At 32.4% G+C, this 24,493-nt stretch overlaps 1 protein-coding gene across 1 annotated transcript; it reads left to right on the top strand.

Moving 5' to 3' along the window:
• Positions 1 to 21,261: 21,261 nt before the first annotated feature.
• On the top strand, positions 21,262 to 23,475 carry LOC130998669 (cyclin-D5-3-like). The gene is made up of 5 exons (XM_057924085.1): positions 21,262 to 21,806; positions 21,907 to 21,993; positions 22,098 to 22,374; positions 22,457 to 22,590; positions 22,708 to 23,475. Exons 1-5 carry the CDS (start codon positions 21,567 to 21,569, stop codon positions 22,909 to 22,911), a joined length of 942 nt encoding a protein of 313 aa, XP_057780068.1. The 5' UTR covers positions 21,262 to 21,566; the 3' UTR covers positions 22,912 to 23,475.
• Positions 23,476 to 24,493: the final 1,018 nt, after the last annotated feature.

The following is a 24,493-nucleotide window of genomic DNA, read 5'->3' on the forward strand; positions in this document are numbered from 1 at the left end:
TCTCCCTATATATATATATATATATATATATATATATATATATATATATATATATATATATATATATAGGGGGCGGTTATTCAATAAACCATCCTTATTTTAAGAATTACGAACCAACAAAAATGCATGAATTTTATGTATAACACGCATGAATAAACTGTATAAAGGCATGAATTGCGAAAAATAATTTTTTGCTACCTTTGGGATTCGAACTCAGGACCATGAATTTATCCAACAAGGTGATGAAACAACCGTAGATCTTGATGATCTAAGGGCTGAAAATGGTTCCTAATTTATTATTTAAGAAGTGTTTTTACTGTAGCCCTCCCATATATATATATATATATATATATATATATATATATATAGTATATGGTTATTTTTAAGATAGGAAACAAAAGGCATCTTAGGCATGCATATTACCACAACGAATAGAGTAAGAGTTAAGTGGGAAAATATATAGGTAAAGATAGAGTTTATTTTAGTTTTGTCCTGTTCTGTTTTTTGTTTTTTGTTCCCTTCTCCTTAGTAGTTTCCAAAGCCATCAAATGGGGCGGCCAAGCTTCGGAGGTGTGAGTGAGTGTGATGGAACCTCAACACTTGTGAGGAAAACACTACTCCGATCCGTCACCAATCACCATCACTTTTATATATATATATATATATATGTATATATGTGTGAGAGAGAGAGAAAAAGAGAGATATATATAAAGAGTATATATGATCGATCGGCAATAGATGGTTAGGGTTTGAAGAGCACTGCCCTACAAATGCTCAGAAATACACACTTTCTGACCCACTTATATTATATTGTACCACTTTTACGACACCCATGCCTTTTCCAAATATCAAACTAGCTATATATACTCATTCTTCATAAAATTAATTATAATTGCAAAATAAGAAATTTAAAAGGTCTTGATTTGTTTTCTTGAATATTTAAAGGTCGAGTCGAATACTTATGTTAAGGTCGGGGGTTAATTTCTAAATTTCCTAAATAAAATCTATTCCTTTTTTCTTTTCTTTTTTTTTTCACTTTTTATATTCAATTTTTGGTATTTAGATTTCTAATTTAGATTTTATATATATAAGTGTTACTTAATGATAAAATAAAAAAAATGTTATGATTTTTTTATTTTTCAAAGTCTATATTTAGGAATAAATTCAGATTTTAGGATAAGTAATTTATTTGTTATTTTTAATATAATATAATACTCCCTCCGTCTCATGAAGCGTGACCCATTTCTTTTCGGCACGGGAATTAAGAAATTGATATTTTGTGTGTTAAGTGTGGTAAGTGAAAAAGTGAAAAGGTGAATAAAGGGTAAATTTTTTGCCATTTTTAGAAACAGGTCAAGCTTCGTGGGACAACCCAAAAAGGAAAGTGGGTCACGCTTCGCGGGACGGAGGGAGTATTATTTTTAAAAAATTAATAAAAAAAGTTATACATAACAGTTTTTATAGACGCTCATACATAACGGTTCAAAAATCGTTGTAAATGACTCTTATACATAACGGTTCTTTAACGTTATGAATAATCGTTATAAAAGATGGTCATAGATAACGGTGGCTTAACGGTTTTTTAATACCGTTATGTATGCAACTAATAGATATGCAAAAACATAACGGTTTTTGAAAAACCGTTATCTATGCATATAGACAACACTACATAGATAACAGATTTTTCCAACAAGAAGGCAGTAGTATGCTATATACTGGGGTGGCTTGCTCTAAAAACCCATCGAGGCCTCAGATAATAGCGGGTATCATAAATTTATAGGTTTTTTGCCCAAGCTGAAAGCGACCGACGTTGGCTCCATACTGGGAAGTACCTTGACTAGTTGCTTTGCTTAACTAGTCAAGCTACCCAGGAGGAAAAACAGAGGGAAGCGGAAGCCCTCGTAAGGGAAACCATCGCTTCTTGTTCCTTTAGTCGACGATCATGGAACCTATAAAGTAGATCGGCTGTGCGGACTCGATCGAAAAGCAGGTGTCAGATTAGAGTTCTTTTGTTGACGAATCTCGTAACTAGAAGGAGTTATCTTAGCGGAATCCATGATCGAAAGTAGAGCTAGTTGCCTTTTGTCGACGAATCGTGGAATCAATCAGTAGTAATGTCTTTGCTCTTCGCTGACCTGTCTCAAAGAGTAGGCTTTCGTGAAGCAACCCGGGAAAGAAGAAATCCAGAGTGAGGCTGCTCTTCTTTCCCTTGTCTTTTGTCAGATCGCTTACTTTTGCCACTAGGCGAGCCGTAACTTTATGGATTTGAATTGGCCTTCCCGAGTGAAAATGTAGTTGCTAGGTTTTGCCATTAAGGGAGGCGTATGAATTCTAGCTCCTGAGCTGTATCAAGTGTCAGTAGCGGAACGTTCTGTCAATCGGGGAAGGTTTTTGGTGACAAGACCTGGAGATATCAGAAGTGAGAATGCTGACATGAGTAACGAGAAATCCTCTTGAGTGTTTGTTTTCAAACTAAACTCATGGTTTTCATAGTTGTGTTATTAGCCAATATTCGAAGTATACCGGGCATCAGGCTCAGGTCAGTGAGGACTCATTCACTCACCTACTCCTTATCTATTTAATAGTCTCTTCTCTTCCATCTACTGAATTCAAAAGGCGTTATCTATTCCTAAAAGTGCACTCATACATAACGGTTTTTGAAAAAAACCGTTATCTATGCACTGTTATGTATGTAAACTTTTGTAGTAGTGATATGGTGCCGAAGATGAGTAATCGCTGAGTTTTTGGGCCCTTAATTTTATGACATCAATTAATTTTCACCCTTCAACGAAAATTAAATAAAATAAAGATGGATCTTGGCATGTTCAAATATATTTACAGCCTCTTAATTAAGTACAAGATCCAATATAGTATATTAGTTTCTTCTTAATTATATGTCTAATCGTTTGAGAGTTGTTAAAGATTTAGGGTTTAATTAATATATTTATTTGATTTTAGATCGACCCGTAGCAGTAGGATGTGGGTTCAATTTAATTATAAATTGAGTAATTTGTTGAATCCAATAATCTAACCTACTCCTTAGGATTGGTCGGATAATTCTAATGAGATAATATAGACAAAAAGTAGGTGATTAAAATAATTTTAGTGTGCATAAGATTGGGTTTCCCTTTACAGTTTTAAGGAGTTAATTAAAGATGAAGTCTTTGATTAACATAAAAATTAGGTATTGGATCTTGCGTTATACAGTTGTCTGGTGAGATTGTAATGGGCTATTCCGTATAGTATTGTGCCAAATTGGTATAATTAAGATTGTTCTGAATTTTTTGAGCAGTGAAATGGCATCTTCTTTTATTGTCATTGGCTTAATTAGTATCCGCATTGATGGATTAACAAACAAAACATTTCATTTAGTACTAACAATATGTTATTATATCCTCTTGGAAATTAGGCTTAATGGTAAAATGAGTATTCATGAGATCGAAAATCATAAGTTCAAACTCTACTAATGAGATCTGTCTTGAAATATATATATATATATGAAACAATGTAGTCAAATGGCCATAATGAAGGTTGAAAATCAATTTTTACCCCATAATCTTAAAACATCAAAATATGGCCATTAATTAGGTGGTATGCCTAATTTGCCCTTTTTACTCGGTCGCTGGAAGCTTATGGGTGAGTTGCGCGCTCGCGGGGAAAAGTCAGTGCCCGTTGCTCGTATGGTAATAGATAGTGCCATAAGTGCCATACACATCATTTTATTACTTGGTTTTATTTTGGATTTCCGTTGGCACTTATGACACTAATCTTATGGCACTACTAGTGCCATAAGTGTCAAAAGGACCATTTTAAACACTTCCCCGTAGGGTTTAGATGTTCCATTTAGGATTTAGATTATCCATTTAGGATTTAGATGTTGATTTAGGGTTTAGATTATCCATTTAGAGTTTAGATTATCCATTTATGATTTCTTGATTCTATTATTGTTGTTTCTGTTGCACGTATGCCACTATTAGTGCCATAAGTGCCAAAATGACCATTTTACTTGGTTTTATTTTGGATTTTCGTTGGCACCATAGGTGCCAACGAAAATCCAAAATAAAACCAAAGTAAAATCTTGGCACTTATGGCACTAATAGTGTCATAAGTGTCTAACCCGACCCGGCACGCGATCCGCGTGCCTGATCCTACCCGGTCCGCCTCATTAAGGGTAAAAACGTCCAAATTAATAAAAATGGCCAAATTTTATGTTTTTTCAATGTGTGGCCATAAATTGTGTTTTATGCTTCATTTTGGCTACTTCAAAATTTTACTATATATATATATATATATATATATATATATATTAAAAATTACTTGAAATAATTAAGTGTGGTTTAAGAGCATCCACAATGGTAAGCCCTAAGTGGGTGCACAATGGTGGTCCCCACTACTATTGCACCCACTCTCCACAATGGGAGAGCCCATCCTTGGCTCTCTAATTTAATTTTCATTTTCTATTTACTTTTATTCTTGTTTTTAATTAAAAAATTGACAACTTTTAAATTTAACATCTTAAATTTCATTAATATTAAAAACCTAAACATTACAAATTTAAAAAAAGCGAAAAATATTAAAATATTACATTATTTTCGAAATAATTAAATCTACGAGTTATGGGTCGACGGGACCAAAGCATGCCCATATATGCTCGACTAAATCACCGCGGAGACGAGCGTGTAGTCGATTATCCTTCAAGCTTGCACTCCGGGCCATATAGGCGGCGAATTCTGGTGGTGCTCTTGAATTGAACTGTGTTTGAGGAAGGGAACTTGATCCCTCACCGGCGTCTCCATCCCAATTTGCTGCAATATCTCCTTGATCCTCGATTATAATGTTGTGCAATATGATGCACGTAAAGGGAATGATTTGAAGAAGAATTTGAGGAAGAATGATTTGAAGAATTGTTGGATGATGACATTTTTTTGTAGAAAAAATGAAATGAAAAGAGAGAATTGAGTTGGATATATGAATGAATGTATGAATTGGGGTATATATAGATGGAAATTGAATTAGTAATTTTTAAAAAAAGGGGGAAAACAGCCAACGGCTGCCTCCAACGGTCATCTTCATTTTCATTTTTCAATTTTTTTTTTTAATTTCAGGGAGGTGGAGACACGCGCGGGCGACTGCACCGAGCGCGCAGGAGTGCGCCGACTATGCACACCGCGAGTGCGGCATTGGGGACGGGTGCGGAGGAGGGGGGCTCGCACCGGCTAGCGAGCCCCGATTGTGGATGCTCTAAGTGTCGTATGTGTATTTTTCAAGTGTGACATAACATTCCTTCCTCATATTATAATATTCTATCTTTTTTAAAATATTATAAAATTTATATTAATATCGAATTATCAGCACCACCACCACCACCTAATAATAATAATAATAATAATAATAATAATAATAATAATAATAATAATATTTATTATTATTATTATTATTATAGCTCAAATGTTGAAGTCTTTCTTTAAGAAACGATCGATACAAATTAAACTTTTGTTTATTTTGAAAAAATGCTCAAAATTTGCAATAATTAAGTTTCAATTTTGGTTATCAAAACTCCAATATCTAAAAGTTGAATCAACTCTTCAGGTTTCGTTTAGAGGCAGTACGATTAGAATCCATAGTGAAGTGGTAAAAGAAATTCCACCTCTTTTATTGTATATTCCTAGGGCTGTAATCAAACCAAGCCGCTCGCGAACTATTCGGAGCTCGGCTCGAAAAAAACTCGTTCAAGTTCGTTTAGAGAAGCTCGTAAAATAAACAAACCAAACTTGAGCTTAGTAGTATTCGGCTCGTTAGCTCGTGAACATGTTCGTCAAGTGATTCAGCTTGAAAAATATAAATTATTAGTAGACATAACTTATATTTATCCACTAAAATTAATAATAATTGTATTAAATCTCTAATTAATTTTGTTTGTTATAAGAAAATAATTCATATATTTATTATTTTAAATAAAATTATTTATTTTTAAAATAAAATAATCTATATTTTGAATATAAATATAAATTTAGAAAGTTCGTATAGGCTCGATTAGGCTCGTGAGCCGCTCGTGAGCCTCAAAGTATTCGGTAAGTAAAGTTCGGGATTCGATTCGATACTTAACAAACCAAACTTGAGCACACCATTATTCGGTTCGGCTCGGTTCGATTACATCACACAAGAAGCATCGACCTGATTCAACTTTCGTCACCATAACATTCTCGCAGTCGCGTGCCAATTTTTTTTTTTTTTCGAAATTCAAAGTTTTTAAAAATTAAAAGAAACTTCAAATAATTTTTTAGACAAAAGACACTCGAATTAGAAATATTTAACCTAAGATATTAACCAGTTATGATTGAACATGTTGGTATCAAGAATTAGCTAGGTACCATTATTACAACAAAAGGTGGTCTTGGATACGTACACTCGGGTGTACTTAAGACCACCATTTTTTTTTAATAAATTAACAATATTAAATAAAGAAATTTAAAAACCGTGCCTTGTGCACAGGCGATCACTCTTTACTTCTGTCCTAGGCGTCACATGCCCACCAACTTCCGCTTGGTTCGTCCTCGAATTACACCGTACTGCGAGAGGTTCAGCTTTGATACCACCTGTAACAACTCGGCTCCATATTTGACGGTTGTTCCCACAGACCAACACGAGTCTTTTTCAACGTGGTTTGTCCTCATTCGCACGCTTCCCGAAAAACATCCCACGGGGTCACCCATCATGAAATTGCTTCAAGCCAAGCAAGTTTAACTTTGGAATTTCTTCCACGTGGTCACCCGGGAAAGAAGATGCATCTTGTTGATATGAGTAGTGCACCTATCAAATCATTTAAGCTCTCATCGAATATGCAATCTCATACCTGCATATTCTTGGAATTTCTTTCTTTTTGGTGTGTTTCGATTCATTCATGTACCCCTCCACTTCGAAGCCTTAACATGAGCCGTTCTTTGTTCGTACCTTGTGCACCAACGATCACACCTTATTTCTGCCCCTAACGTCACACGCGAAATATTCAAATCTTATGATTAATATTCTATTTGGATGGACGAAAATATTTACTACATTAACTGAACATGGCTATTTGTGCATTACAAACTATTTATTCATAGGTTATATCAGCTAATTCATTATTCTCATTTTTCACGACTATTCTTAGTAGATCTCAATTACACACAGATAATATTATCATATTTTATTATTTAAATATTTTAAATAATTTAAAATTATATATTTAATATTTTTATCAATTACTTTTTCTGTGGGATAAATGATATTGTAATTGAGACACTGTAATTTCTTTTTTAATTTTTTAAATAAAAATTAATAATAAGATCATGATTTATTCCTTGTGATGACCAGAAAACCTTTAACAATCCCACGCGACGCTACAAATACGAATCAACTAAACTAACACCTTTTAAGGGAGTATATGTTTAAAAGACAAAGGAAAACAACTAAGAGGCTCGTTCTCACAAGTTCGGTCGGTCAAAAGGTTGAGTTGCAATTTTCCACAATCTTCGGATTAACAAATGACAACTTTGCCAAATCTCAAGAGAGTCGTTTCCCTAAAAAAATAAAACACTTCAACGTAATTGTTATAATCTTGAGATTGACTTGGTAATTCAACCACTTTTCAAAGACATCCATGTGGTTTATTTTCTATTCTATTCTCTTTTTCTTTAAAATAAATTATCTTGAATTAATTAGATTTCACCACTTTTATTTAATCAGAACACTGTCGAGTTTTGTTGCTTTTACGACTTAAGACATATTACAATAAAAGTCGTGATCTTATTTTATCAACGAGCTAACAGTATGATCTTTTTTTTTTATCAGAAAAAGGAAATTTATTAGAGAGGAACAAGGTACCAAAGGTACCGAAACGAAATTACAGGAGAGAGCTCACAAGATCGTTAGAGCACCAATCCGGGAACGGAAGCTAACAGTATGATCTTATATTCTTATTAAGTTACTTCTTCTATAACGAACGTCATACGAATAACGTTAATGATTTTTATTTTCAAATTGTTCTACTTTTATTTTTATTAAACTTTTATTATTCATTTTTCACCATTAATTGTTTCAAGCATTTTATAGTTATAAATAATTATTAATATTTTATACAAAATAAAAATAAAAACCATACAAACTTAAATGAGTTTTCATATAACAAATCTCGTTGGTCTACCATCAAAACAAAAGTAAGCCTAACTTCTCCTTCGCATAATGACATAATTGATACAATCAACAATATTCTATATGCAATAAAAACATCAAGAAAGTAATATGAAACAAAATCAAGAACTCAAACAAAGCGTGAGAGAGCATAATGAGAGAGAAGTGTGAGATGAGAGAGCAAAACATAAGAGACGAGCACAATGCAACTTTTTTTTAATGATCGATTCAACATTAATATATAATATTTTTTTTATCATTAATCAAAATATGTTATAGCTAGTGAATTTATTTTTAAAATTTGGGGCCCCTCAATTTTGAGACGGGCTTTAGGCCTTTGCCTCACTTGGTATATAGAAGGGATTGCTATGAGCCCGAGTTTTAATATATTGGTTGAGTATTCTAAGTTGAAATAAGACCGTATTTTTATAGTAATTTTAAATCAATTAATTTGATTATGTGATGAATCCACCAATGATAGTATTAATAAATATATAAGAGGCAACACCGAGGGTTATAATTAAATTGGTCGTGTGAATGAAACAAAAATTTTACTTCTATTGTAATTTTAAGTTGATTAATTAATTTGGTTTAATAGTGCATGGATCTAATAATGATAATATTGATAAATAAAGGGCAATATTGAGAATTATAATTGGTGGCTAAACTTACTAAAAATAAAATTTTGAAAAATGTATATTTTCTGTACAAACCAAAATGTATGAGCATTTTTTTTAATTTATTGAACGAAGGGAGTATTAAATTACTAAATCATATTAAAAAAATTAAAATAAGTAACAATATTGTGGAGTAATTCAATATTTATGAAAAACACATATTTTCATAGTAGCAAGAAATTAGTATATTACTGTAGTATATCATATTATACTAATACATTTAAATTGAACATAGGGTTAATTGCACCAAAATACACGAACTGTAGTCATTTTTTTTATTTTGCACACGAATTTTAAAAATTACACTTTAAATCATGAACTTTGCAACTCATTAAAATTTTCCTTAAAATTCAACTCTGGCGTCCTAAAATCTGACGTGTCATATAACATGCCACACGTATATACACATGTCTTAGTAAAAACAACGTTGTTTTGACATTGGGTAATTAAACCACATCGTATTGTTGTTAAAGATCGTTATTTTGACGTTTTTACTTAAATTATAATCTTCTAATTAGAGCATTATACTGAATTACTCTTTGTTCCTCCCTCTTGTTGTTCATGCACACCCTTATATACCAGTAGATGCAGATTTATGCATATTAGAAATTCTTCATCACCATTATGCAAAGCTTGGAATGAAAGTAGTAAGGACGATGAGACGATTAAGCCAAATTGTCGATGCTCTATTTCCCAACACACAAAACTTATTTAAAGATCCTGCCTTTCTTGGAATGTCTCTACTTGCGCAGCCGTAGCACAATGACCTTTCGCCACCAAACCCCAAAGAATTATCGGCCCAAGATGTCGTGTTCAATAGTTCTCATTTCGATGATATAAATCTCAATACCAGCGGTAGGAGTAGTGAAGGTACCCGCAATCAGGAGTCAACGTGGGTTGAGAAGTACATGAACAAAGTAAAAAATCAAATATTCAGGGATAATATTTCACATTTGAGAATATTGCAAGGGGAAGAGGAGAAGAAAAAGAAGGTTGTGAGGCTAGCCAATGAGTTGCTTGAGAAGGCGTTGGGTGAATGAGGAGAGCGAGGATGATGGGGAGATATAGTTGACGGAGGAGGAGCAGAAATATTTACCTGTTGGTATCACTAGAGCTTCAAAATGCTGGAAAGTCTGCTTGGATATTAGAGAATTCAAATGAAGATGAACCCTAATTCCAAATCATCACTAATTCAAAATGAAGAGGAATGAAGTCTTTCAAAATTGAACCTAAACGACGTCATATTAAGAATTATAAAACTACGTTGTTTATTAATGGGGGAAGAGGGAATTGAATTTTATGAAAAAAATTAAACGAGCTGCAAAGTTCATGATTTAAAATAGTATAAAGTTTTTTCTACTTGGGATTTAAAATATAATTTTTAAAATGCGTTATGAGTAAAAATGGGTATTCAATTTCAGTCAGTAAAATTAAAATCATACTACTAGGAGTATTTAATAAAAATAGAAAAAGGCTGGAGATCCAGAAAATAATTTAGCTTCTCTGCTTATGTATGTGAAGTGACGCCAAGATGGTCCAACCCACGTTCTTCTTTGACCAGTCATACTATATAATTGTAGCTGCAGTTAATAATCCATAACCCAATCAAATGACGCCACATATTTTCCTTTAGATAAACAGATAAATTATAAAATATACCAAATCGATGGCATTGTAGTCATCAAACACAGAAACATATATCTACATAAATATTTATCATAATGTTATTTGGACAAAATTTATTTGAACAAAAAAAAAATTAAATATTTTTAGAAATAATTAGTAAGTGATCCGTCAAAATTCGACGGATATATTAAAATATAAATTTATGAAATTATTAATGCATTTTTTGTTTCATAAATTATTTTTCACAGAAATAGAGAATTTAATAAAATTATTTTAAAGTAAAAAAGTTATAATATTTATTTGAAATTGACCTAATTTAAATGTCTTATAAAATTTATATGTAACCAAAGTTTCGATGCAAAAAATATTAGTAAAAGATAAATTGAAACAATTATTTGAAACGTATCTATATTAGATGTATGTAGTTGGAACCAATAATTAAAAAATAAGAAAAAAATTAAATATTATCATTAATGACTTAAACTTTAAAAGTTTGAATAAATTATTAAATTTGCAATTACCTCATAATTTATCGAAAAGTTCATCATATAACACGTTAGTTGTTGCGTCTTGCATATGACCTCTTTTTTTTAGTGACTTTTGAGATTGCCACATAGAATTGTCCATAACTAAGAATAGGTTTCGGCATGTATAATTCTACATTTAAAAAGGTTTCGGCATGTATAATTCTACATTTAAAAGATATTGTCCATGACTTTTATATATTGTCGACATAGCAAAACAAACACTCATAGAGAATTGCCTTCTCTGAAACCGAATTGAAAATTTAGAGAAATGCAATGAAATCGTAACCATTCTAACTATAGAAAACTTATTGCACTCATTTTTTTTCTGAAATGAGTTTATCTTCACTTACGTGTTCCCCGAGTTGAGTTACTATCAGCCTGGTACCATTGCAAACCTCATTAGATTGATCATATTTTTGAGAAGCATGATTATGCATTCATCTTTCAATCATGATTTGACAATCCTGAACACTTGATCGTGTCGAGATATTCAATCGAGAATACCTGTTCATCGAGCTCAATTTGTCCATCTTCTTTGCAAATACTGTCTGAACTTAGATAAACCGTTTCTTTGATAGACATTAGAGACATGACGTAATCATTTATCGTATCAATTATCTCATTAATTAGTGGGGGCCAAGATCGCTCTATTCTTAAACATTTCTGTATCAAATGCATTATTAATTATGTTATGGACATAAATAATTTTTTCTTGATTTGTGGAATATAATATAATACTCCCTCCGTCCCACTGTATCTGAGACTCTTTCTATTTTGGGCGTCCCACTGTAAGTGAGACTCTTTCCTTTTTGAGTAAAAGTTTTTCCCTTTAAACTCCTTTTCACTTTTTCACCTACACACAAAATACACCTTTCTTAATTTTCGTGCCAAAAAAAAGATCTCACTTACAGTGGGACGGAGGGAGTAATTTTTAGATATTTCGTAGTTTTCAGATAATTAATGGTTTTGTATATGGAAACTGATTAAAATTTAGAAAAATAAAAAGAATGAATGAGAATTGAGGAAAATTAGAATGAAGTGATTATACGACGTCACATAGAATATACTCCCTCCGTCCGCCAAAAGTATGGCACAATTACTATATTTGGCGTCCGCAAAAAGTATTCCACTTTCCTTTTTAAGCCATGGTCCCACCATCCACCTTTATATTTTATCCTTATAAACACTCTTTATTTACAAAAAACTCACCCCAAATTCAATCTCCACCACACATCTCAAAAAGTGGTGGGACCCTTTCTCCACTACATCAACATCATCACCAATTTTATTAATCTCCGTGCCCAGCCAAAGTGCCATACTTTTGGCGGACGGAGGGAGTAATTTATTTTGTTGAAATATTAATATAATAATTTTTAGTTATTTAATAGTTTTTAATATATCATAAAAAAAACATAGAAAAAAATCAGAATGAATTAGAATCGAGGAAAATTAGAATGAATGAGAATTTATAATCCGTCATCTTCATAAATGAATATTAGCGGATAGTGCATCGGAAGATAAAAAGGACTAAATTCATTCAACCGTATAAGTTCAGCAGTGCTCTTTTGAGCAATGGAATCAATTTATTTATATTTCAAGGAAAAAATGTTAACAATTGAATTTAATAGTTATTATACACACACACACACACACATATATATATATATATATATATATATATATATATATGTGTGTGTGTGTGTGGGGGGGGGGGGGGAGGGGGAGAGTTCAATTAAAAACCATTTTTATTGTAAGAACTTAGAACTAAATTAATTATTTTTCAATCTTAATGGATATGATTAAATCCTATTCCGAAGGTTGTTGTTTTTTTTTTTTTTTAGATTTAATAATTATGAATACTTATCTAATTTTGCATTTTGTGATCAACTTTGTTGCAAATTTTAAGGGATCTATAGTCTTTTTCTATAGTAGTTTTTTATTCCTAATATACAATAGGTGTTAGAGGCAAATTAAAATATATTAAGTATTATTGATCAAAGGTATATATTAGTTCTACATTCTTAACTTAAGGATGGTTTTTATTTTAACTCAATTGAAGTATTATATACGTTGAAACCTGAATTGGTCTGCCCATGAGGTCGAATATAATTTTTTTAGGAAATATAAATAGAATTAATAACATCAAAGTCATATATATATATTAAAGTAAATCATGTACGTTTTAAATTGAAATTGCAAAGTTGGATATCATAAAGTATAATATTACAATAATCATTACAACCTCAAAATTACAAATACTTATGTATTTTCTATTTTTTGTGTAAGAATATAAATAAAATTTTATTGATAAGTGGAATATCAGTATAATGTTTTTTAGATATTCAATAGTTTTTAGATGTATAATGATTTTTAGATATTTAATAGTTTTTGGATATAAAAATTGATTAAAAATTAAAAAAATAAGAATGAATGAGAATTGAGAATAATTAGAATGGAGAGTGATTATACGACGCCACGTATGATATAATTTATTTTGTTAAAATATTTATATAATAATTTTTGAGATATTTAGTTTTTAAATATATCAAGACTTTTAGATTTTTAATGGTTTTTAGATATAGAAATTGATTAAAATTTAGAAAAAAAAAATAAGAATGAATGATAATTGAGGAAAATTAGAATGAAGTGATTATGCGATGCCATGCAGGATAGGATTTATTTTGCTCAAAATTACAAATACTTATGTATTTTCTATTTTTCGTGTAAGGATATAAATAAAATTTTATTGATCAGTGGAATATTAATATAATGTTTTTTAGATATATAACGATTTTTTATATATTTAATAGTTTTTGGATATGAAAATTTATTAAAAATTAAAAAACAAGAATGAATGAGAATAGATGAAAATTGGAATGTGGAGATTATACGACGCACATAGGATATAATTTATTTTGTTGAAGTATTTAGTTTTTAAATATAGGGGAGGATGTTGTTGGTTCCCCATCCTTTGGGGTTGGATCTGCTCTGGCTGCACATAACAACCCCTTTGCTGCTCTGGAATCGTTAGACTTTTCTGACTCGGTCGGTGGGAATGAGGTCTCGTCGGGAATGCCAAACACACAGCCGGTTCAAAAAGCGGCGCCTCCTCATTCCTCGGACTTTCATCCTTCGAATGGTCCGACGGATACTGCTACTACTGTCACCTTGACGCACTGTAGCAATTCAGATTTGGCTTTGGTTGTGACACCAGGAAATGTGACGATGGAGGAGTCGCCCATACCTCGCGGCCGAGAGCGACCTAAGGGGTAAGGGGGCTACCAAGAAGGGGAAGGTTTCTGATTCCTCTATCAAGCACCCACTTCGGCGTATAATTAAGAATGGTATGTCTTCAGATTTCCAAAAAGCAGCAGGCCGTGCTGTTGGTGTCATTTTGCAGAACGCCGTTCTTGACGCTCCGTCGCCGATGAAGTTCTTGAATAAAGTGCAGCATGCTCGGGTTGGAGGGGCGATTCTGCAAAACTTTGTGGTTCACTCTTCTTCCGAAGCAGCCCGAGCCATGTCGGCTGTGGTCTCTACAAACAAGAAAAAATGGGGAGATATGTTGGATGACGACGATGTTGGGGACGGATGATTGTTTAAATTTCTCCTCATAGTTTTTGTTTTTTGTCCACCCGTGGTCCTTTGTGGTTTTTTGTGTGGTTTTGTCTTACTTTTAGACGGTTCCTTTTAGCCCGGCCCTTTGTTAGCGTCTGTGCTTTCAGGGGTTTTTCTATCTTTTTTTTTCTTTTTAATAAAATTTCTATTTCAGCAGCATGACTTTTAGATTTTTAATGGTTTTTAGATATAGAAATTGATTAAAATTTAGAAAAAAATAAAAATGAATGAGAATTGAGGAAAATTAGAATGAAGTGATTGTACGATGCAACATAGGATATGATTTATTTTGCTTTAATATATAGATTATATTTAAAAATTGTCATTTAAAATAAAAAAGAATTTAATTAATTTTATTATTTTCACCATATTGTAGTTTTTTTTATAATTTTTTGATAATCTTTTAAATTTTTATTATTTTCAAAGTACAAAAACTACAAAAAAGTGTTTAAAAATTACAATGCAGAGAAAATAATAAAATTAACTAAATCCTTTTTAAGTTTGAACTGTTGGATTTGTATACTGAAAGCAAGAACGTTTTATGCTTGTATACAATGATTCCTGTATTCACTATTTTATCTCCTATCAGTTTGGGTTCATGATTGCATATGTATGTTTTTTATCTCTATATAAGTAGATTATATGGTGTGTTGTAGATCACAGAAGACCGTATAATTGGAATAACCTTAAGAGATATAATATAATCACAGCCGAAATAACTCTAGGACAAGTTATTGGTTTAGGCTGCGGTATAGATGGAAGTAGTTTGTCTTGATTACTTATCTATACTGGTACGTCATAACGTATTGATAGGACCACAGTGAGATGTATTCTTCTATCTTACTTAAGTGAAGAATCAAGATCTCAGTAACTTATAAGATCTTAATACTAATAAGATTTCAGATATATATATTGATTTGCTTATCACTTTGACTTACTATGGGTGAGAGTTATATAGTTACTTGAGTACTCTGTATCTTGGGTGATAGCGGTTAATATATGATATTTGATTATCTGTATTAGTACTCGTATCCTTGACATCCCCTTAAGGAGCTCAATAATGTTTATTGCGTTAAACCCTGCAGGTTGATTAAGTTCAGGCGCAATAATAAGTTTTGAGTGGTACTGAGAAAGGATTACAAAGAGATTAATTAATTAAGGCTGTTAGAGCTATAATTAATTAATGGATGTCGGATATTTTAAATACGAGAATTTAATAAGTCTAAATACAAGCTCCGACTCATCACCGGCAATAAAGGGGTAAGTCAATATTTGTTCTCTAGTGGAATGAATTGATATTTATAAATTAATTATGGTCTGGGCGACCATAGATAAATTAATTTATTTGAGGCTCATCTTTATTCCTTGTATCTGGTCCCTGGACTGGCCCAATGTCTCCTAGCCCAAATAGGGCTAGAAATCGTCCCCTACTCAAAAGTGGCACCCCCCTCCCTTTTCTGTATTATAAAAATACAGCTGTCAACTCTCAGGAAACACACACTGATAATTATTAGGATTTGAGAGCTGTGAGGAGGCGCATGAAACAAGGGAGATTTCTAGCTTGGGAGTTTCATAGCTCGTTGTCCATCCAACGGTGAAAGCTGAGCGGGATACAGTCGAGAAGATCAGAACTGGAGTCTTTCGACGCGATCATCAACGACCTCTGCATCCGTTTTACAAGTAAGTAATTCCTAACACCTATGTGCAGCTATTAAATTCATAGGAGCATGTTAGGATTAATCGTTGTATGATAAATTAATAATAATCCAAGAAACGATCATCGGGCAAACGGAGTATTAATTCAGTTTAATATTCCTTCATGAACCAAAATTTTTAAATCAATCAATTTTTTAAAATATTTAACCTTTTTTTTGTTCTAATAAATTTTGTCTTAATAACACTACTCAAATATTTATATATAATCACGATAATTGTTTAATAGTAGCATAAAAATGCCCATATCATTAAGTTTCATGAATGATATAACTTTATCTAAGAAAATGATATTCACTAAACACGTATTAATTTATCATTTCATTCGATTTTGCAGACACCATGTTAAAAAACCCCTTATCAACATCCTTTATTTTGAGTGACGATATAGATATATAAAAATAATATTCTCTCCAACCTAACTAGTTTGAGTCATTTCTTTTGGAAATAAAATTTGAAAAGATGTTATTTTATGTTTTAATTAAGTGTAGTCTTAAATTTTTAGTTATTTTTTGTTTCTTTCTCAATGAGTCTCTCTTTCTCTCTCATTCGTACATCCCCTCTTCCAGACGATCGCCACAAAATACCATCACCATCCCCTTCCCCCTCCCCCGACCACCAACACCTCCTTTCTACTGGAGTGCAAAACACCTATAATTCATCCTAGAATTAACAAAAAATTTCCTTATGAAACACGAAAATTTAAGAATCAATTAATATAAGAAAGAGTAGAGGAAGTTCAGAGGCACGTGAAAACTTCCAATCATGGAAGTTCCGAGAACCTCTACTCTGTTGCAATTGTCACTACCAGAAAATGCAGCTTTAATGATTGTAGCGGTTCTTTGAACGATAGTAAAAAAAAAAATAAGGAGTTATGACAAAAAAATACATGAACTTTTAAAAAAGTTGTAATTTTCACCAGAAATTTCAATTAAGACAAAAAGTACATGAATTTATATTTTTGTTGCAATTTTCACATAAGTTTGACTTTCAACGAAATTAGAGCTTAACTGACACTCGAAATAAAGTTAAATATATTAACTTTTTCCTTCTTAGACCTCCGAGCTTCAAAATACTCCTTATCATCAGAAGTTAGACCAACATCATGTGAACTTTTGACTGCCAACTAAGCTCTAATTTCGCCGAAAGTCAAATTCAAGTGAAAATTACTTCGTGTATTTTTTTTTGCCATAACCCCTATGAATAATATTTTTTTAAAAAAAAATAATATTAACGACCAAAGTTCGGTTGTTAAAAAAATAAAATATTAATAACAAAATTTTTGGCCGTTAAATAATTAAAAAAATATAAAAATATTTAACGACTAATATTTCGTTCGTTAATTTTTTCTTTTTAAATCGATCGTGAAACAATTGTAAATAGGTCATTAGGACCGCCAATTTAACGACCGAAATTTTCGATCGTCATAAGCATTTTTTTTCTAGTAGTGTGTGTCGCCGCCCTCCCTCCAGGCCACCGCGCGCGCTTCCGTCCTTCCCCTTATGTCACTGCGCCTCTGCCTTTCCCTTGTACCGTCGCATCACCGCCCTTCTTTCGAGCCGTCACGCCTTCATCTCTCCCCTGTATCGCCGTTGTCGTTTTAACTCTCTTCCCCGTCGCCGTTGCATACCCTCATCTCTCGACCGAAAACCCTAGATCCCCAAATATGCCGACCTTATTCCCTTAACACCACCTCCATCTTGCCTCGCTCAGCTTGCACGTCCACCTCCCGTTGCCGCCACCTCCCTCCTTCACCGGATGTGTGCAACCTTCTCGAAGATAACATAGGCAGATTTGAGACAAAGAGAGTGGGAGAAAGATAAAGAGAGTGATTGAGTAATGAGTTTAGGAAGGGAAACCAAATGATTTATTGGCTAATTAAGAAAATATAAGGAGTTCAATTAGTGAGCGTAATTTTAGATTAAAATGTCTTTTTTTTATATAAATTAACATTATTAAATAAAAAAATTTAAAGGTTACGTCACAGGGGACTCGAACCCAAGACCTTTGGCCTTGAGTATTAATCCCTTACCGCTTGACTAACACACGCACAAAAAAAAAATACGATTCAAGATAGTTAAGACAAAGAGAGCATGTGTTATATTTATTATATATTTCAATTCTTCCAATTTGTTAGATCATACATCCTTCAAATGATCAATTTAATGCATTGTAAATCTAGTCATTCAAACAAATACACTTTAAGTGCAAGTTTGATCTTATGGATTATATAAATAAGTTTGATAGTAATATTAAATAGGATTAGAGGATGATAAGACGAAGGTATTTTACAAAGTTTATAAGTTTCTTTAAAGTGTTTGACAAAATAAGTTTACAAATAATTTATGAGCTATAAAAACTAAAAATAAGCTTCAAGAGCTTATAAGCTCCCCAAAAAACAAGTTACTCTACCCCAACTTATTTTCTCATTATCTTATAAACAACAGTCATTTTACAAAAATAATTGAACTATAATTTATTATTTTTATCATATATCATTTAAATTTCATCTCTCTAACAATGTTTTTTTTTTAATCTCTACCTCACAATTCACCCTATAACCTATAAAGCTCAATTATCCAAATATTTTGACAACTTATGAATTACTTAGGTTATATTAAAATATTAGATCACTTTGCAAATAATAAATTTGATATAAAATTAAATATTAAAATATTATATCACTTTGCAAATAATAAATTTGGTATAAATTTTTAATTTTATTAGTTTGTATTAATATTATAAAGGATATATATGCACAACTTACGTGATCAATGATGAAATTGGGCGCTTAAATATATTAAGATCTAACTTCAGCGAAAATACGAAACATGAAGATAAAGCTGCAGATCTGAGGCTAAAGGGGAATCAGAATAAAAGTGGGAAGCGAAAGATTTATATTCTGACTACAAAAATGCTGATTTTAAACACGCGGCAACCAACGATTTGCACTTATCAAATATTATTATTTGGGCATCGAAACGAGACTAAATGGACCTTAGTATTGTATCTCAATAATAGACTATAAATAGACCCCTTCAGATTAAATGTAAACAAGTCCTTCTATAAGAGGAAATCAAATAAACAAATGTTATCTTTTTTTCTACATTTTTTGCACACTCAATTTTTTTGTTCTTAGCTCTTAGCTCGATTTTCTTCACTTTTTCATAAATTTGCAGTTGAATCTAATACCCAACTCAATATTGCGCGAGTCTAAAATTATATTCGCCGCGCATAGCGCGGGAGATACTCTAATATAATTTAATTAAATTGTTTAATCAATCACATATTTATCACTGAAATCAAATAAATGCCTTATAAATGTGTTGGAAAAGTAGCATTCCTTCTGTATTTGTCTTACATTTTATCATAGCTAAGAAGAATCACATTAAAAGGACAAAATAAATTATGCTATAGAATTAATTGTGAGAAAGAATCAACAAAATGTGAGTTGTGGAGGTACAGTGAAATTGAAGTCTACATCATGTAGTTTGTAACATAAATTCAGAAAGGGCCCTTATCACGTAGTTTGTAACATAAATTCAGAAAAGGGCCCTTAGTAGAATCGAGTAGGGGTGATTGGCGAGTATTCTATTAATTCGATTGATTTTTTTCACAAAAACATTATTGAATCGAAATAATTGAACTATCAAAATTTTGATCAATGTAAAATCGAATTAGATTTGCTAACTAGGGAAGGGCTACCGTGAGAGCAGCTCTTAAAATAAGAAATAAGAACTATAAAAAATGTATGAATTTTATGTAGAACACACATGAATTCGCTGTATAAAGGTATATATAAATTGTGAAAATAAATTTTTGCTACCTTTGGCATTCGAACTCAGGACCATAAATTCATCCAACATGATGATGAATCAACTGTAGATCTTGATGATCCTCCCCTGCTAACCATACCAAAAAACTTAAAGAGCTTTTTCCAACTTTAGTAATAAAAATGATCATTATTAATAATACTCCATATATTACTATAAAGGAACATTAATTATATATATATATATATAGGGAGAGGTTCAAATAAGAACCACTAAATAAAATTAGAACAGAGAACCATTTTAAACCATTCGATCATCAAGATCTACGGTGGATGCATCATCTTGGTGGATGAATGCAGATCCTGGGTTCGAATCCTGAAGGGAGCAAAAAATTTATTATTTTCGGATGCATTAAATTTAATAGCGAATGCATTAATTTATATAGTAGATGCATTGATTTTAATGGTTCTTATGTTCTCACGATAAGTGTGGTTCTCACTATAACCGCACCCTATATATATATATTGCATATATATATACATATATATTAGTTACATTTCATTTTTTTGATTATACTCCCTTTGTCCCCAAATTTCATGTTCATTTAAAAATTATACGAGTTTTAATAAAATGGTTAAGTGTGTTGCGAGTGAAATATGAGTCTCACATTTCTGAGAATATTACAATTATTAGAGTGAAGAGTCTCACCTTTAATGGCGTTTTGTGAAATAATATTACTAAAAATTGAAAAAGACATGAAATTGGTGGATAAACTAAAACTAAAATGGTAAAAAATGCATGAAATTAGTAAATGGAGGGAGGGAGTAGCACATTAGACCAAATAAATGGTAAATAGATTTTTCAATTTTCTGTTAAAAAAAATCTAATCGAACCAAAAGCGAACAAATAAACAGTTTAAACCATAATCGCATCTGTACGGTTCAGTTCGATCTTTTAATTTTTCTCTGAAAATAAAAGAAATGAATTGAAGAATTTACAGCTTGCCCTACGAGTCCACGTGGTGAAACCCTATTGGTGCACGGTGGACTTGGTAAATCAGAGCCACCACGTAGTACTAATTTGTGAGCTCAATTTTCACTTGACTAAAAAGTAAAACCCTCTCTCTCTCCCACTTCACCACCACCACCACCCCACCACCAAATCGAAGCCACATTCCAAGATTGCTTGTGGATTTAGCAATCCATTTATTTCCCCATTAAATACAAAAATATTGTATTAACATTTTGATGCATAAAATAATGGTAGTTATGGTTCTCTCATCACATGCCTAATTAGAAGACACGACCACTATTATCAGATACCCGCTTGTTTTGGCGGCACAAATTTCTCCCACGCCATTCATACACATCCTAGATTCTCTCCCACTCTTTATTTAGATGCATATGATATAGAGTAAAAGAAAATTAACACACACATACACACACTGACACAAGAGAAGAACAATGGAGAGTACTTCTCAGTCTATGTCCTCTCCTAGTAGCCTTCTGCTCTGTCAAGAGGATTTGGGTAGTTTAGACTGTGAAGATGAAGAGATTGCAGTACATGACAATGACGACGATGATGCTTACATTCAAACTCTTCTTGATAGAGAAATCACAAATGGTGGGCCCCAAATCCAACACCTTCTCCAGAATTCTTGGATTGAAAGGGCTCGTTTGGAAGGAATTGATTACATTCTCAGAGTTTGTACCCAACCCCATTTTCTGTGTGTTTGTGTTTTATTTTCTTGATGATGATTGAGTGCCATCGATTGAAGCTTTTTTGGGATTTCTTTTGATGCAGAAAAGGGAAGTTCTTGGATTCGGAGTCCAAACTGCTTATGCATCAGTTACATATCTTGATAGATTTCTCTCAAGAAGATCTATTGAAGTAAGTTGAGTAATTTGGGTTTCTTTTTTCTTTCTTTTTTTAATCGCGAAAAGATTCAATTTTGATATTGTGGGCATCATTTTCTTGAATTGGAATCAATGTAGGCAGAGCAATCTTGGGCCATAAAACTTTTGTCCATGGCTTGTCTATCACTGGCTGCCAAAATGGAGGAAATCAGAGTGCCTGCATTATCAGAATTTTGTGTTGAAGATTACAATTTTGAGAGCAGTGTGATACAGAGGATGGAGCTTTTGGTTTTGAATTCATTGGGATGGAAAATGGGATCCCCCACCCCTTACAATTTCACCACATTCTTTGCAAACAAGTTCAGTGCAAACTCGTTTTCAACAATTATGAAACTCATTTTAAGCTCAGTGAGAGGTTAGTATTCTTTTCCCCTTCTTTTGTAAGTTTGGATTACTTTCGAATTTGATCATGATTGATAACCAAAATGTCAATGTAGATGCAAAAATAATGTGTCATGGGCCATCTGTGATAGCAGCAGCTGCCACATTGTTTGTATTGGATCAAGGATTGACAAAAGATGCCTTGCAGCTTAAAATCGATTGCTTGACAACTTCTCACTCTTTCAATATTGTGAGTCATTCATTCTTTTCCTACAAATTGATGATGAATTCATGCATTTTCTTCACACATCAAATTTGTTTTAGTTGAATGAGATTTATAATCTTTTTCTATTGCTTCTACTTGCAGGAGAGCATCATTTCCTGCTACAACTCATTCCAAGAAATGGATGAGAGCTTGAATTTAAGCAAAGGCATTGCATCTCCTGGTTTATCCCCTACCCAATTACAAACTTATGGATCTTCTTCTGCAAATTCTGCGAAAAGAAGGCGTCTAGATTTCAGTCAGATTGATGAATCCAGCAATGTGGATGACAAGAAGCCAAAGCCTTGAAAGCAAGCCATCACTTTCTTGGGTGAGAATCATGCTTATACACTACTGGCCTAATGAGCATGCTAATTTCTATGTTTGTATATGATTTTTGGAGTTGATTGGACACAAAGTAGAAGAGTAAGCAGAAAAATATTCATTTGGGAAAAGAAAAAAGAAGCAATAAAAAAGCAGAAGTTTGGCAGAAGAACATGAAAAGGTCTGAAAGCTCAGATGATAAGGAGGGGAAAAAGCAAAGGAAATGAAGCCCACAAAGATGACTTTCACACAGTTTTAACAACTATTGTTTTTCTTCATACCAATTTGTTTGATTATTTATTTTTAACTACATATTTCTTCCTCTTCTGTTTATAGCACATTATAGCCACATGCAGCCCTAGATTTTAGAGGGTGTGCTTTTCTCTTTCCTTTTGTTTTTTTTTTTCTTTTTTCTTTTTAGTTTTTGAAAAGGTGAGAAAAAAAATGTGATTGAAGAAGAGGGCTGTCTGCTGTCTCTTTGATTTGATACACTTGTGTTGCAAGATTTCCCATCAGAAATGAAGTTTTGTGTAAAGATTTGGTTTGAAATGTTTGATTGTGGGAGCTCATCTTTTTTCCTTGCCCATATTATGTTGAGGAATGAGGGGACCTCAGTTTTTGCTTTGTGAGAGAAGATTGTAAATCTTTCTACTTGATGGAACTCTATCAGGTTTTCCTTAGTGTTAATGGGCAAAAATGCCCTATCCCTTATGTGTTTTTTGAAAAATGCCCTCTCTTATCATAAAAAGCATTCTATGCCCTAAATATGTGAAGTGCCTAATTTACCCTTTGATGTTGATGGGTTTGCTTGGTTTTATGTGAAAGTCTTACACATTTGACCGATTTGACAGCTATCGGTCATAAAAGTCAACGATTTGACCGATAGCTGTCAAATCGTTGACTTTTATGACCGATAGCTGTCAAATCGGTCAAATGTGTAAGACTTTCACATAAAACCAAGCAAACCCATCAAATCAAGGGGTACTTAAAGAATAGGGCATGAAATGCTTTGTATAATAAGAGAGGGCATTTTTACAAAAAAAGATAAGGAAGTGGGCATTTTAAATTTTCACTCCTTTGCTTATGTCTAGTGTCCCATGAGGATTGTACTCTTAGCATTGCTTGTTGTACTTTCCTTTCTTTGCAAACACATAGTATGTTTCTAGTGTGTGTGTTTGTGATTGTGTGTTTAAATCACTTGTACCTAAGTACTTAGTGAAAGGGCAGACAGAGATGTGGCTTCTTATGTTCTGTCTTTGAAAGGGCCCACTTAGTAATTAGTAATACATGAAATGGAGTCCTCTATCTAAAGTGCTAGTGCTAGAGCATTATTTACTTGAATTATGAAACTTCAAAATTTAAGATCCTTCTATGTTCTACTATGCTATATATGGTCTAGTTCTGAGATGTAATATTAATGTGAATAGGAAGGCCAATTTGTATAGTATTTTAGTACAATTGATGGCATCAAATTCCTATAAACAGGGCAGAGTGGCGTGAATTGAGATGACATTTGAATTTCTCTTGGGCCAGTTTAGAATAGTGGTTAAATTTTATGATAAAAAAA

This window comes from Salvia miltiorrhiza, chromosome 1 (genome assembly GCF_028751815.1).
Source record: "Salvia miltiorrhiza cultivar Shanhuang (shh) chromosome 1, IMPLAD_Smil_shh, whole genome shotgun sequence".
Taxonomy (NCBI): Eukaryota; Viridiplantae; Streptophyta; class Magnoliopsida; order Lamiales; family Lamiaceae; genus Salvia; species Salvia miltiorrhiza.

Coding starts and splice junctions, on each gene's coding strand:
- LOC130998669 (XM_057924085.1), top strand. CDS start 21,567: ATGGAGAGTACTTCTCAGTCTATGTCCTCTCCTAGTAGCCTTCTGCTC. Junction 21,807..21,906: donor GAATTGATTACATTCTCAGA/GTTTGTACCCAA, acceptor CTTTTGATGCAG/AAAAGGGAAGTTCTTGGATT. Junction 22,591..22,707: donor CTTCTCACTCTTTCAATATT/GTGAGTCATTCA, acceptor TTCTACTTGCAG/GAGAGCATCATTTCCTGCTA.